General features: G+C 33.7%; 2 protein-coding genes across 5 annotated transcripts in view; one reads left to right on the top strand and one right to left on the bottom strand.

Moving 5' to 3' along the window:
• The window catches only part of LOC127851849 (bcl-2 homologous antagonist/killer-like), a 236,465-nt gene that overhangs the window by 80,593 nt on the left and 140,137 nt on the right, over positions 1-15,735 (bottom strand). The gene's annotated exons all lie outside the window — the stretch shown is intronic.
• Positions 13,965-15,735, top strand: part of LOC127851818 (zinc finger MYM-type protein 4-like) — a 74,932-nt gene continuing 73,161 nt past the window's right edge. The window contains exon 1 of the mRNA XM_052385730.1: positions 13,965-14,196. Within this exon, the coding sequence (XP_052241690.1) occupies positions 14,182-14,196 (15 nt within the window). The 5' untranslated portion in view covers positions 13,965-14,181. The remainder of the gene's footprint in view (positions 14,197-15,735) is intronic.

The raw sequence follows: 15,735 nt of genomic DNA, 5'->3' as shown, positions 1-15,735 counted from the left end.
ACTAAATCCTCTTGATACATGTAAATGTTTGCATTTAATTGTTCACACCAATTCTGACTCTCCTTATTTCAGCATTTTTAACCACCCATTGTTTAATTGCCCCTTTTGCTCATCACAAACCGATTATCTCGATATGATCGGATACTGTCTAGACAATAACTAAGAAAACAGGGTGTCATAAACCCAGGGACCCATATTTGTATGACTCAGTATGGGGTCATTAACCACATGTGTCTGGTCATTAAACACAATTTATGATACCTCCGTGTCATAACACAATTTATGATACCTCCGTGTCATCTGTGGGCATATTAAGCCAAAAACTTAACAGTTGCTTTAATAAAACATTTGAACAAATTTAAAAAATAGACGTACATTTGTTCGAAATGGATTAACAGGAGCTATTAAATATATATACAAGCCAGTTTTAAACATAACACTTAAGTGTTTTATAATGACAATACATTTAAAATAGTGTAGAAATTTACTGCTACACAATTATCGTATTTAACGGGTACCTGCAAATGTAAACCGGTATAATAACGTGTAAAGATCGTGCGTTTTTGCAGTGTTCGAAACATCATCGTGAAAACAAGCAATCGCGTTTGATCATAATATCGATATAAAAAACTTGGGTAAAATAAATGTATAGATTTATGGTATAATAAAATGCCAGATTTGTATCGCTCATAATCACTACATTAGAGTTTTCAATATACATGTGCATTCAAAGACAGTTCAATTCGCAAAATATGCAGGTGTTGTTTTTTCCATGTGAATGCTAAAATTTATTAATATTTTCATTAAATGTAAACGAAACGAAAATTCATCCAATGTAAAAGAAAATTACAACTACATTTGAATATTATAATGTATTGCGCTATTTTAGGGCTTTGTTTTATAACTGATTCAATGCACCTCTTACACTAAATTTCGATCGCTAATGAAAAATAACACTATCGCATCCACACCACTTATAATTATAATCAAATTATTAAAGGATGTTTATTTTTAAATATCTGTTAGTTAAGTACTTTCTGTGTTATTAGCGATTTCCGCCATCAAAATCGCTACAAATTTCTGGGAGCCGCCATCTTGAAACGTTCGCGCCCAACTTATCGTTCAATAAGACCGAATCGGAAACGAACGATCATTGGTGAACGTTCGCTGTAACTGAACGCACTACAGATGTTAAAATATTTCATGTTCTATTAAGGTCAAACAAGCTATTTGTTTCTACTAACATCATCAAAACGGGTTGGTATGTTTGCCTTTCTTTATCGCATTTACTTTATTAACGATATACGATATATATCACACTGAGATAATTTTAAGAATCTTAAATGGCAGAAAGTTTGGACATATCAATTTAACTTATTTCTTTAAAATTTAATTAATATTAAGTTAATGTTGCGAGTATACTCGAATAAAGATGAAAAAACGAAAACCCCAGTCTAAAATAGCATTACAAAAATGGAGTCGGTACAAAAAATAGGGTTTATCGGGTTAATCAAAACAAACAACTTTTAGACCTATGCTGCATTCTTAAATAAATACAGCGAGATATTGCATCCAAGAAATAGTTATTGATTGATTGATGATAATTATTATAAGAAAAGCATATATAAGGGCAGGTGTTTACAGCGCATATTTAGACATTTTATGACATTGATTCGGTATAAATGTTATTTAATGTATCAAATTTATAATAAAGAATGCCGGTTTTCGGGTTTGAAGTATGTGACTGTCTGTGCCATATTTCGAAATACCCCCCTCCCGCGACAGCGCACTGTTGGTAATTTCCGTATCGTAGTAACTATAAGCTTATTATCACTCAAACAATGTAATTACAAACATAATTGCCTTTAATTGTTGTGATATGTGTTCATTTTAATTATCATTATTTTTACTAAATTATTATTGAAAATACGTTTGATTTATTAATTAATGAAGCCTTTAATTTTCATTAACAAGTATATGATCAAAGCCACATGTCACACCTTTAACAAGCTGATAATCCTTTGATTGATTAATTAAAGAACAATTAAAATTCTTTGGAATGTTTGTTTTACCTTAGATTAGTCTATTTATAGTGAGTTTCTGGACCTTTTTTTATTTTAAATTATAACGATCCAAGTTTCTGTGATTATGTATTTATGAGATATGACATAAAACTGAATCGTAGCGGATCCGTGGTCTAGTTGTAACACACTGGCTTCATAATCCAGAGATCGCTGGTTCGATCCCCCGCTGCACCTAACCTACTTACTCGTCTTCCGCATGAGACGTTAAACCGAGGTGCAGTGTACTAGGTGCTATACACCGGGCACTAAAAGACCCAGGGTCACCTCTGGAACGGGGTGTCTCCTGTATCTTGCACTATCCCCCGTAACCAACTAACACGTCTCTCTGTGGGCGATGGCCATATGGGAGACAATCCCGGTGCACTCGATAAAAATAATGAAGAAGTAAAACTGAACATATAAAACAGAGATACTAGTATTACTCACTGAAACAACATATGATATAAGCACTGGGGGCAAATGTCCAGTTGCAAAATAAGCACTGGGGGGGGGGGGGCTTATGTCTTACCTGTCATTTCTACTGGGGGCAATTGTCCACATTTTCATTTGGGGGCTATGTCCTTGGGGGCTTATGTCCGGATCACTGGCCACCGTGGTCTCCTCCATTGGGACGCACATCTATCAATGTTTATTGATAGAACTTGGATTAGGATCAAAACTATATGAGCCAAGCTCTGTGAAAAGAGAGTTTAATGCATGTGCGTAAAGTGTCATTCCAGCTAATCAGGGATGAAACTTTCCACCAAAACTGATTTTTTGCTAAGAAGAGACTTTCTTTCAACAGAATATATCATAAAAGAGGAAAGTGTCCTCCCTGATTAGCCTGTGCAAACTGCAAAGACTAATCAGGGATGACACTTAATGCACTTGCATTTAACCCCCTTTTCACCGAGCACGGCTCATATCGTTGGATAATATCCGGGTAACTGTAGAAAATGTGACCTACTTTGGCTTCTAGTCAAGAATATCCCCTGAAAGACCACTGCATGGGGAGGTCATCCCGTATATGCAGTTGCAGACGCAACGGGACCTGTAAATAAACTATGAAATTCAACAACACATGGAATAAAGTAGGTGTTCACGCTGACACACGTGATAAGGTGACAGAGGGCCGCAAGATAATATCCACGAGATCTCCCGCAGACTTGCCTTGATGATTCCAATCTTCGTTTATTGATAGATTTTTGCTCATAATCATTTTGTATTTTATATCGATCTCATAAAATGCAAAAATACCTTTGTTCGGATAATTGCATGGATGGTTTTATCAACTGTCAGGTATGTCGTTGTTTGTTTTGATTTTGTTTTAAATTTAAGTACTGGAAATCATTGTCAAATAACATGCGTTAGGCATACCAATTATTTGATTTAGGCGCCATTATGTCGTCGTTTATATATATATATATATATATTAACAAGAGCACCGCCTTGCGGGTGCAGACCGCTCATCTATTTTTCTTTTTAAAGGTGAAGAGAAATATCTCAATACTTCAATAAAAAATGATGAATGGGTGGGGTGGAGAGGGGTGTATAGTGTGGGAGTGTGGTCATTTATTACATTATCTTCCAAAAATAAGAAATAAAAATGCAAAAACAAAATAAAAATATTATTTATTGTTTTTTTTGTGTTTTTTTTTGGGGGGGGGGATTCGGGGGGCATGGGGGATGGTTTGGGTGGAGTCTATTGTAGTATGTCATGTAAGAGTTGTTTTGACAAAGTATCAATAAAATTTGATCATAAATAACGAAGTCATGACAAATTTTGCAAAATTTATTTATTTGACCCTGAGAGCCAAGGTCATTCAAAGGTCAAGGTAAAATTCAACTTGCCAGGTACAGTACCCTCATGATAGTATGAAAGTATTTGAAGTTTGAAAGCAATCGCCTTGATACTTTAGAAGTAAAGTGGATGTAATCACAAAATTTAACCATATATTCAACGTTACTAAGTCAAAAAAGGGCCATAATTCCGTCAAAATGAAAACCAGATTTATGCAACTTGTTCCGTACAGTCCCCTTATGATAGTTTGTGAGTGTTCCAAGTCTGAAAGCAATAGCTATGATACTTTAGGAGTAAAGCGGCCCAAAACACAAAACTTAACGAAATGTTCAATTTTCTAAGTATAAAGGGGCCATAATTATGTCAAAATGCCAGTCAGAGTTAAATAAATTTGCCTGCAAAATCCCCTTATGATAGTTAGTAAGTGTCGCAAGTATGAAAGCAAAAGCTTTGATACTTTAGGAATAAAGTGGACCTAAACACAAAACTTTACCAAATTTTCAATTTTCTAAGTATAAAAAGGGCACATAATTCTGTGAAAATGCACGCCAGAGTTATCCAACTTTGCCTGCCGAGTCCTCTCATGATAGTAAGTAAGTGTACCAAGTTTGAATGCAATAGCATTGATACTTTCTGAGAAAAGTGGACCTAAACACAAAACTTAACCGGACGCCGACGCTGACGCCGACGCCAAGGTGATGACAATAGCTCATTTTTTTTTTCGAAAAATAGATGAGCTAATAAAATAAAGTCATAACAATGTTATTATTAAAACTGTAATTTATAGTAATATTCTTTATTCTTACATATCATACAGTATATTATTTTCAAAACTACTCGCTACGAGCGAATACATTTTGACATGCTGTTCGGAAGATTTAAATAATGTAGAAAAAAATCAGTTGGAAGACATATAAATATGGGGTCATATTAGTGTCACTGGATTTCAAGACACTTATTTAAATGGACGATGAATGCAAAACAATTATCAATGGATTATTTGGCGTATTAAGGTTCATGTAGAGGCTTCAATTTGAAAAATGTGGGACCCCTAGCATTGAACTCAAATTTGACTAAAGGAAGAGTGCCACATTGAAAATGTATACATATATGCTTTAAAGGATGTTTTTCCTTCAAACTGCTACCAATTTTGTACATCAACGTATCATAACATCCACAAAATCAATCAAAATACAACGCGATTTTAACAATAAAATATACATTATTTTCAAAAATCTGAATCATGTTTATTCCACGTATTTCGGCGGAAAATTATATAACTAGTGATTAATATCGACATTGACGAGGGCAAGTTACGCTTAAATAGTAAAAAAAGTTTACATATCTAGAAATATCAAAACTCGAACACATGTCATTTCATCACCATGGGGGCAGCCATTTTTAAATTAATAAAATAGAAAGAAACATGCTAAAAACTCACTCATCGCCTGATTGACATTCCAAACGGTTGACGATGACAAATGCATTGGATTGTACTCTTTCCGTTGATGTTTGCAAACTGCACGATCAGACCTCATAAACACTCAAAAGAATAACTATGTAAGAAGCATTTCACCAATGTTTACAATCGTTGTCGAATCACATTACTTATATTATTGCGCATAAAATAGTACGCTTACAGACTGACAGAAAGATCGATACGTAACTCCGTTCAATTCATCACGGTATACTATTTTAATGATAATACATAATAATACATCGCTTTAACAATATAAAAGTAGAAATAATTCTTTTAAACGGAGTTTTTAATAACGAAAGTGAAAACAACGGAAGTTGGATGGATATTCTATGAGATGCACTTCGGCTCCAGAAAAACAATACAAATAAACTAAAAAAGACGTGTGGGGGACAATTTTCAGCTGGAAAATATTTGAAATAGGGTAAGTGATGATATCTTTACGTGGTCATTTCTGTTAGTTAGTGCGATCTCTTGCTGATTAATGTTAATAGTTGTTTTACTAGTTGCCACCCAACTGTCAAAATAAGATATGTGTTTTCTCAGGTATGTGTATACACATACCCGGTTTTCTCACCACTGCACGTGGTTTCGACCGATTTGTTTTGCACGTTTTTCTACGGAGCACAGCGATGGCCACGCTTTCAAAATGGGTAGAAGGAATCGAAATATAAAATCAATCGGTTTGCCAATTTCTTTATTTCTTTATATTCCTTTACAATTTTATATGTCGTCTGCAATCTATTTCAATTTGAGATGGTTTAAAATTTGCAATTTGGTTGAGAGGTAAATAACAAAATTGTTAAGCCTTTGAAATAGAATTGTGACTCTTATTATCCACCATACCTGGATTTTTAAAAAGTAGTTACGTTTTAGTAATTTTTAGAACTTTGTTAAGGAAATTTATCCAAAAAAGGCAGTTGAATAAAAACTCATTTGTTGTCTTATGACAATAATTTTCTGTGAAATGTTGCTAACTTGACCTTGTATATGTATATAGCTTTGTATTTATTCAACTTAAGGTAGTGCATATCCTTCCTAACTTTAGATTGAGATTTTGTAAATTAGTGTAAAAATGTATTGGTTTTTAACCAAAATATGAATAAAGCACACAAATATTGAATGTCAAAAATATGTTTATGTTATTCTATCCGTCTTAAGCTTTAAAATGATATATAGTTTGACCATATTGTACCACATTGAATGAAGAAAAACAAAAGCGAAGTTTTAATGAATTTTATCCCCCCCCATGAACCTTAAGTGCATGAAATTATTGTAGACTGGTTACACGTTTTTCGATTGATTGAAACAGTATCTTATAATGGAACATGCGAAACGTCTTTACTAGACAAATCCACAATCCTTAGCGTGCACTTAATCAAACAAATGAACCATTAAGCAAAATTAACATTTGAGGAACAGTCTCTTTTTGATCCGTACCAAACTTTATAATTTGTCCGAGCGATAGGGTATTATCTGACCTATATATTTATGGTAATCATATTCATGTTAAACTTTCCAGTCATAGACATTGGAGGTGTATCACTCAACTTAACAACCGAGACTCGTTCAGACTAACATATTTGTAAAAGTGACCACTTATTAATTTACCGACGACCTTCAATTACTCGTTGCACCTTATATTAGCATCACATCACACCTTGCGAAGACGAATAAGAATAGTATGTGCAAGTCAAATGTGTGCGAATGTAAGACATGTCACTGTGAATGAACTATACATTGAAACACCCCCATAGTTCCTGATTTGAAATGGAGACACAGCGGCATGCACCATGGGAGTCGTTAAAGTTGTGACTAAACCAGTTTCATAATTTTTAATTAATAATTACTTTAAAGGGGCATTTTCACAGATTTTGGCATGTTTTGTAGTTTGTTATTAAATGCTTTATATTTATAAATGCTACCATCGCATATAAAAAGCTCCAGTAAAAATCAAGAATAAAATTTAAAAAAAAAGAAAATGGTAACCCTCAGCAGTGCTCGAACCACTGACCCCTGGAGTCCTGGTGTAAAAAGTCTCCCACTTAGACCACTCGGCCATCCTTCCGGATGGAACGAAAGATGTATTTTTATACTTCATATAACCAATCCGAAGAGTTTCACAAAATATAACAACAACAGAACTCTCCAAATTATTAAATCGTTTCGCGTTGCAACGCTTTATAATTTTCGGGTTTTTAAATCGTCATAAGATGCATATAATTGTTATTTTAGAGCATGGTAACTGTTCAGTATTACTGTTTCTCACAAATAGCATAACTAAAACGAAATTTTGCGAATCTGAAACAACTTTTTTCAATTTTGTCAATTTACCCAAACGTGAAAAGGCCCCTTTAAGTCCGACCGAAGTATTTGACAGGGGGGCACGCGTATACGGGAGCTTACCGCGTTTAAGTGAGAAAGTTGTTGCAAAACTTCAAAGATGGCGTCGTTTAAGTGTTTTTCGTGAAGGAGTAGCGGATATTTTCACCCGGTAAGCCAGTTTATATTTATATTTCATTTAAATGAATAAGCCCTTTCGGTTCTACGGTGTTTGTGCTCCCCTCGTTTTTTTGTTTCAAAACCGTAGACGTCGGAATAAAAAAGTTATTGAAGCAAAACCGTCGACAAATTTGTTGTTTAATTTCTTGACCTTCGAGATGTTGGATGTTCGAATTTCATTTTCTCTCATAATAAACAGTATTTGTGCATGTGTACAGTAAAATATAACATAAATCACGAATATTTGATTATCTCGACGCGTTGTTATGTCTATTAATTCATTTAATGCCGAATTGTAACGGGTTAACCCCCATTTTTGGAACATAACTTCCTTTTAAGCACATTTTGGGACCTGACTTCCAATTGATTAACAGCTCTTTCCTATGTTACAAGGTTTTATCCGAAATAACTTTCGTGAATGAATTCCGCATTGGTGCGAATGTCTTGGAAAACATTTTCACTTGAAGAAATCAAGAGTTTTCTTTTTTCTATTAATTGTTTAATTATTAATTTGTATTATTATATGTTTTATCGCGTACTTAACGCTAACATTTAGTGTGTGTAATATAAGACATTCGACGGTATTATAAACACAGTGTAATTCTTACCTGTTTATTTTAACACATATGGACATACTTATGTTTGAATATGCATCCAACGGAATACTATGCTTACTATTCCCAGATATCTAGACGCCAGTTATATATGTTGAGGATGCCAAGATTAAAAAAGACGGCGTAACGAAGTGTGTACCGCTCTAGAATGCGATAGGTACATGAAAACCCACCAATCAAACAAAAAAAGATTACGTCGAAGTACCTTGCCAAACAATCACATATACGTGCAATAAAAGTGTAATGAAAAACAGAAGAGGGTAAAGCCGGTTTGATACTAGTATAAGGTTGATGTAACCAAATACTGCCATTGTTGCGATTCGGAATACATGAAGCAATTTGGAATGCCTGACATCTGCTTAGAAGATGCATATCGGTGGATGTTTTTTATGATACTTAAATATGAATTGTTTATTTAATACAATGACATTTGACGCGTTTTACCATAACGATATTGATACATGTATGTGACTTTGATGCGACACATTTTGGACGACCTTCTTTTAAACCAGTTCTGAGTTGGTCACTATATTATAATCGCAAAAAGTGAATTTGTAGTGGATAGAAAGATTTGTGCAAATGCAATACACGATATGATTTCAGTAGAAGTGATCAATATAATTTTTATACATGTATGTTTTTTTCTCTTTTATACCTATGTGAATACATATTATTTATGATTGTTGTATTGAGGGAATAAAGTATTGGTTCACTTAGAAAGATGATTTCGTTTGTTCCTCATATTGCCTTCTAATCGTTAGTAATGTTAATATGTCAAATGCATAACGAATTAAATCCGACCCAAATCTTTTTTTATCATGTATGTAAGTGCTGAATACAATTGAAAATTTATGCAGAGACATCGTAGGAAGAAATGAACTAACGCAGGTAATGGTTTATTTTCATAACAAAGTGAGAAACTAGCGTCATGACATATACGGAATAAAACGTGTAAGTAAGTAGCACTCATAGCAATTATATGTCAGACGTGTCTATGAAGACTTTATAAATAAAACAAAAACACTACAAACATCAGCTGTACACGTTTTGTTATGTTCGTGTTTTTTATTTGTTGTTTTAGTCCGGCTCTGTTGAATAATTCTTTCTTGCATATTCTACATTTAAACTCATGTGGTCCATGAATGGGGCATGATATCTCAATCCTCCCCTGATGTAAAATTCCTGATTACATATACTGCAACGAAAGATGCACTTATTTTCGCCCTTTAACCTGCATCATCTGAAAAGACAGTAAAGTATGGTTAAAAAAAGTTCATAGCAGAATAAGGTCGACACGTCATAAAATACATGGAATTAATTATAATATTACTGAAAGATAAACGTTCTATTATCTCGTACATCAGCCACCACACAACCCATCTTCTTGAAAATAGGTGAATTGATTCAATTGGTCGGCAGGTTTTTCGAACAGCATTATTATTATTCTACAGTTAGTAACGTGATTAAGAAAACACTTATATTGCACCACGTAACATGCTATAAAACTATAATATTGAAGTAAACATATACACTTTATTTAAGATGGGTAGGTATATCATGTCAAGCTCTTTTACATATGAAAGAGCTGTTTGTCATTTGGAAGTCAGGTCCCAAAATGTGCTTAAAAGGAAGCCAGTTCCAAATAAGGGGGTTAAACCAATAATGTTTGCCAATAAATTAATTATCAGTGATAAAACGGCGTCGGTAAAATGAAATAATCATGATTTTATTTATATTTTACTGTTCATGTGTTTCAATACTGTGTATAATAAGAGAAAATGATATTTGTACATCCAATTTCTCGAACGTCCCGTAAGTAGACAACAGATTTGTGGACGGTTTTCCTTCAGTAACTTTTTTATCCCGACGTCTACGATCTTGAAACAAAAAACCAAGGGAAGCACACACACCGGAGAGCCGAAACGGCGTATTCATTTAAAATAATTATAAATACAAAGGGGCTTACCGGGTGAAAATTTCCTCCCTTCCTTTAAGAAAATGCAACAAACGACGCCATCTTTGAAGTTTTGCAACAACTTTCTCACTTAAACGCGGTAAGCTCCCGTATACGCGTGCCCCCGTGATTTGAGCTGAGACTGAATGATGCCTGTGTTCTACAGAATAACGTTTTAATCGAATACTTTGCATTATCACGTGTTAACTTGTTAAGAGAAATATATCAAATTATTAAGAAATATATATTCAAAAAGCTGACCATCACGAGCCTTATGTACTGAAATGAGACATATTTCTTTGTCGACAAATACAAAGGAAACATTGTTCTTATTATATAATAATAATAAACGTGATAAATTACTTTGTCTTGATCATTTATTTGCAGATGTGAGAACGTTTCATTTTGTTTTAATAAAAACTGTTTATTTGCGTCTCTTTCATGCCTTGCATCCATGTAATTATTTTAAACTTTAAACGCTTTATTATTCTGTCATTGGAACATGATGCTTAAAGTGACATATAGCTTTTCACGTTTTGGTAAATTGACTAAAAATGAAAAAAAAATGTTTCAGATTTTTAAATGTTCGTTGTATTTATAATATTTGCGAGGAAACAATAATACTGAACCATTACTATGCTCGAAAATATCCAGTATAAGCGTCGTTTGACGATTTAAAAACATGACAAAGAAGGTTTTCCTATATAAAGTGTAAAATACACAAAAAAAACTATGTAAGCATGAATGTTCCAGTGTTTTCAGCGCTGGACTTTTTCTCCAAGGGTCATTTGTTGCAGCCCAGTTGAGGCTTACTTTTTGCTTTCTTTAGTGTGATTGTTTTTTTTTTACTGAGGCAATTTAGTTCCAATGTTTAAATTTATAAATATAAAGCATTTAAACCAAAATCTGTTAAAACGTCTCTTAATGGATACACATGTAGGAACAAAAACATTCTTATAAAATATGAATACCCTGAAATGGAATTTCGTATTTTACGAAATTCAAAGCTAACTTTCTGCGAAATTACAGTGCCAACACCTTCAATCAATTATTGCTTTGATTCACTCGATTTTTCGAGAAAATATTAGCGAAACGGGTCAATTTTAATCATACATTCAATTTAGCAGGAAAACTATTGAAACATATAATGTCGTTGCATTCGCATTCTTGTAATGCATCGGCATTTGTCGATTCAATTTTAGTTCTTGCGTGAGTTTTAGTAGATCTCTAATTTACTCCTTTTGGTTGTCAAATGATTTTACTATCACCACGAGGTCCGTTAGGCAGACAGGCTTACAAATTCAGCAAAGAGTGTCCAGGAGATGGTTTTTACAGTCGTGAAAGTGAAAGTGGATGTACATTTCTTGCGATTCCTAGTAAACGATTTTTACACGTTATTTTTTTCAACGTGCACAACATTTTTTACACTCATAGTTTGATAAAAAAAAAAGGCAAGGATTTCACACAGCTTTCATGAATTTTAGCGACAATGCCACAAGTTTTTGTTGAACACATACATATATTACCAACCGATTAATATTGCTTGACCAGCAACAATCAGGAACCTATATAAACCTATTGTTTGTATAGGTCCCTGCAACAATTGAGTGATTAACGGTTAGGTGATTTTAAGTGTTTTCGAATGGAGTTATATACGGATCATTATAATTCGTTTTCGCTGTACCATACATAAATGCGATTATATGCTAATTTAATGTCAAAATAAGCTATACAAGATATTTAGTGGAGTCGTGACGTTCAACACATTTTAGTTCGATTAGTCTGCTTTAGAGGAAACAACATACAAGAGACATGGCTGAGTTAACGCCCATTAAATATCAGATTATGCATAAGTGCATTTAATGACTTTTTTACCATTTTACGAACCTCGTTTAACAAAAAAGCAACAACAATAAATGCAAAATCAAAGACCTATAGGTCTTTGGCAAAATCAATTACTGAAACAAAAATAAGTTAGCAAATGAACAGTAAACATACATTGATAAGTATTTATGAAGTGTGCACAGCTGTCACATCAGAAACATGCATCAAGTTATTAGATTTAAAAAAAGCAAAAAAAAAATAGCTAGGAATAAAGACGCTTTCGCCGTTAAGTTTAACCAGGCTCGTTAATCCTTGAACAAGAAAGTGTGTTAAATCACGGTGCGATATACTCAGTGATTTGTAATTTATTATTTGATATTTTCTCTCAGCTGATTGGTATAATGCTATTATCTTTCAACTGACGCAATAACAGTCGCAGTGTACTGATGGAAGACTTTAACATTATTGAACGAAAAACAACATATTTTATATGTATATCCTTATACTTCTATTACATATCAGCTTTATATGAAACAAATGGATTAGGTCTGATGTATTGTCAGCAAGCGAGCATATCAAAAGAAAATGATTTGATTTTTATTGTTTTTGTTTTAAATACATGAAGCTTCTCTATAAATTATGAATAAATTTGTCTATTTTTAATATCTAAAATTAATCAAACATATAAAACAAAACTAATCAAACAAACACAGACATCCAATTCCTCGTGGATTTTAAGTTACCGGGTACGTCAGAATGCTGATTCAAACTAAATTAGTTGTATGTAACCGTTCGTCAGACACATCTTAAAGGGGCATTTTCACAGATTTTGGCATATTTTGAAGTTTGTCATTAAATGCTTTATATTGATAAATGTAAACATTGGATCTTAAAAGCTCAAGTAAAATATCAAGAATAAAATTAAAAAAAGGAAAAAAGTAGCCGGTACCAGGGCTCGAACCAGTGACCCCCGGAGTCCTGGAGTAAGTCTGAAGTAAAAACGCATTAGTCCTCTCGACAATTCCGCCGGATATACGCAGTTTAAGTATTTTATACCTTACATAAGCAATCTTCGTTGTTTCGTAAATTTAAACGACAACAACAGAACTCTCCAAATTATTCAATCGTTTCGCGTTGCAACGCTTTATAATTTTTAGGTTTTCAAATCGTCAAAAGATACATATAATGGCTATATTGGACTATGGTAAATGTTCAGTAATACTGTTTCCTCGCAAATATCATAGCTAAAACGAAAATTTGCGAATCTGAAACAACTTTTTTCAATTTTGTCAATATACCAAACCGTGAAAAGATCCATTTAAAGCTGTTCTAGCACGCAATAGAATTAAAGTTGTATGTTTTTTTCCCTATATTTTGATTCATCATTTTGGTTAGATCAGAAAGATTATTTGCCATAAATAGTCGAATCTTTTGTTTAAATTGCTAAATTGGAGACCGTTCTTTCAGCCAAACTTTGAAAGACCAATCAATATATATGTATATTGATAGGTCTTTGTTTCAGCCACTGAAGGATGACATACGGGACCCTAGTTTTAAAAGATTGTGTAATAAATAAAATATTCCATAACATACGTCGTTTTGAAAAACAATCAAGATTCATATGAACCAATTACTAATTAAAAGTAAACAAAAATGTATCTCTTTCCAAACTGCTTTCAGTTTCTATCATCTAAAAATAGAAGTATATGCCAATCATGGGACGCAACTGTGTATGCAACAAGCGCCAAGAATCGGAAACGAGGCCAGCGGAAATAGGCGATAATATTCAAGTGTTTAAGGTTTTCGGGTTTCTTTTCCCGCGATCACACTTTTCTGATGACTTTAAATGACTTTGTGCATGCTGTGGAAGTTTAAGCAATTGGCAGGAAAACTCGAAACTTAAAGCTAGGCTACTCCTTTCAATTTTGAGAAACTTCGTCCGAGGCATGTCGAATGAACAGGTCAGGTTAACTTACAATTGCTTTGCTTTCTCTATCTTGATTGCATATGTACCTTTAAATCATTTTGTGATGTTATACTGAACGGTAATTTGCAAATACTACTATATGAGCGTACATTGATTAAATCGTCACTAATTTGATGTCTACTCAAGACTCAATACCGGTGCGTTACACAATTCCATCTCGAATGAGTAGTCCCGTTTCAAACTACATGCAACACTTCTGTTTACTTCCAATGCGCAAACGCATGTTGCAAATGTACAATGAAATATGTTTTGATTTTTTATAAGGTTTTTTAATTGGGGGCATTTAGAGCTGTGCAATCAACTTATGCAGAAACTGTAAAAAGTAAAGAACAAACACCAGTAATTAGTATGGGACAATTGAACTTTACCGGTACATAAAAAAGGAATTAAAAAGCGTATAATTTTATTGTTGCTAAGCGCCCGTCGCACGCTTTTAGGTACCTTAAAGTCAGAGTCAGCAGCCGCTCGAGCCGGTGTCAAGCGAAAATTATCAAAACGCAGACACCAGTCTCGATCTTTTTGATGACTAAGTAAGTAAAATCCTTTTATAAATCCTTTTTATCCTATATATTTCCTTAGTATCGGGGGCCGCTTTTTCGATCGACTCAATAAAACAAAATGGCGGTCAATTTTTTTTTATCCTATTCTTAGCAACAAAACGCGCACCTGCTAAATGTGTTTCGGGCATGCGCACTAGTGGTGAACAACTGCGTATCGGTAAAGTTCAATCTTCCCATTAGTATAGCCCTTTGTATACCACTTTTCAGTTATTTCATAATTAACTTGTCATGTTGGAATTTTTTCGTGCTTTACATTTTTAGTTATGCTAGGACTTATCTGTTTTAATTTTATTTCAAATTTTTCTACATCAAGGATTAACACATTATGAACAAATTCCTTGTCATGTCAGCCTACCACCCTGCATATTCAGCTAGTCATGCAACAAAAATAGACAAAATGGTGATCAAACACACATAGTTCCAAGGCAAACAATCAACACATTTTATATTAAAGCAATCTCATAAAGTAAGGTTGTATACCTAGTATTGCTCCCTTGGTCATTGTCGGCTCGGGTATTACTAAAATGTACCTGTGTACCCTTAATTATACTTAAATGTAACCTGGTCAAATTAATAATGTTCATATTATGTCAATATTTTGTAAAAATGCCTCTATAATATTGTACTGAAATAAGAATGTTGAGACAGGTTTTGTTCAAAGAAAATTGTGTTTTGTATTTCATAGCGCATTTAACCCTTTGCATGCTGGGTAATTTGTCATCTGCTAAAATGTCGTCTGCTGAATTTCTAAAATTAGCATTTTCTTCGATTTTTTTCAAAGAATACTATCAGAATAGCAAACAGTTTGGATCCAGATGAGACGCCACGTTCTGTGGCGTCTCATCTGGATCCAAACTGTTTGCAAAGGCCTTTAAAATTCAGCTCCAGCGCTTTAAGGGTTAACATCACATTTTTGGCGGGAATCAAACTTGGCAGGGTATGTTTGAGCATAT

Source organism: Dreissena polymorpha, chromosome 11 (assembly GCF_020536995.1).
Source record: "Dreissena polymorpha isolate Duluth1 chromosome 11, UMN_Dpol_1.0, whole genome shotgun sequence".
NCBI classification, from domain to species: Eukaryota; Metazoa; Mollusca; class Bivalvia; order Myida; family Dreissenidae; genus Dreissena; species Dreissena polymorpha.
This window is presented reverse-complemented; position numbering and strand designations above follow the sequence as displayed.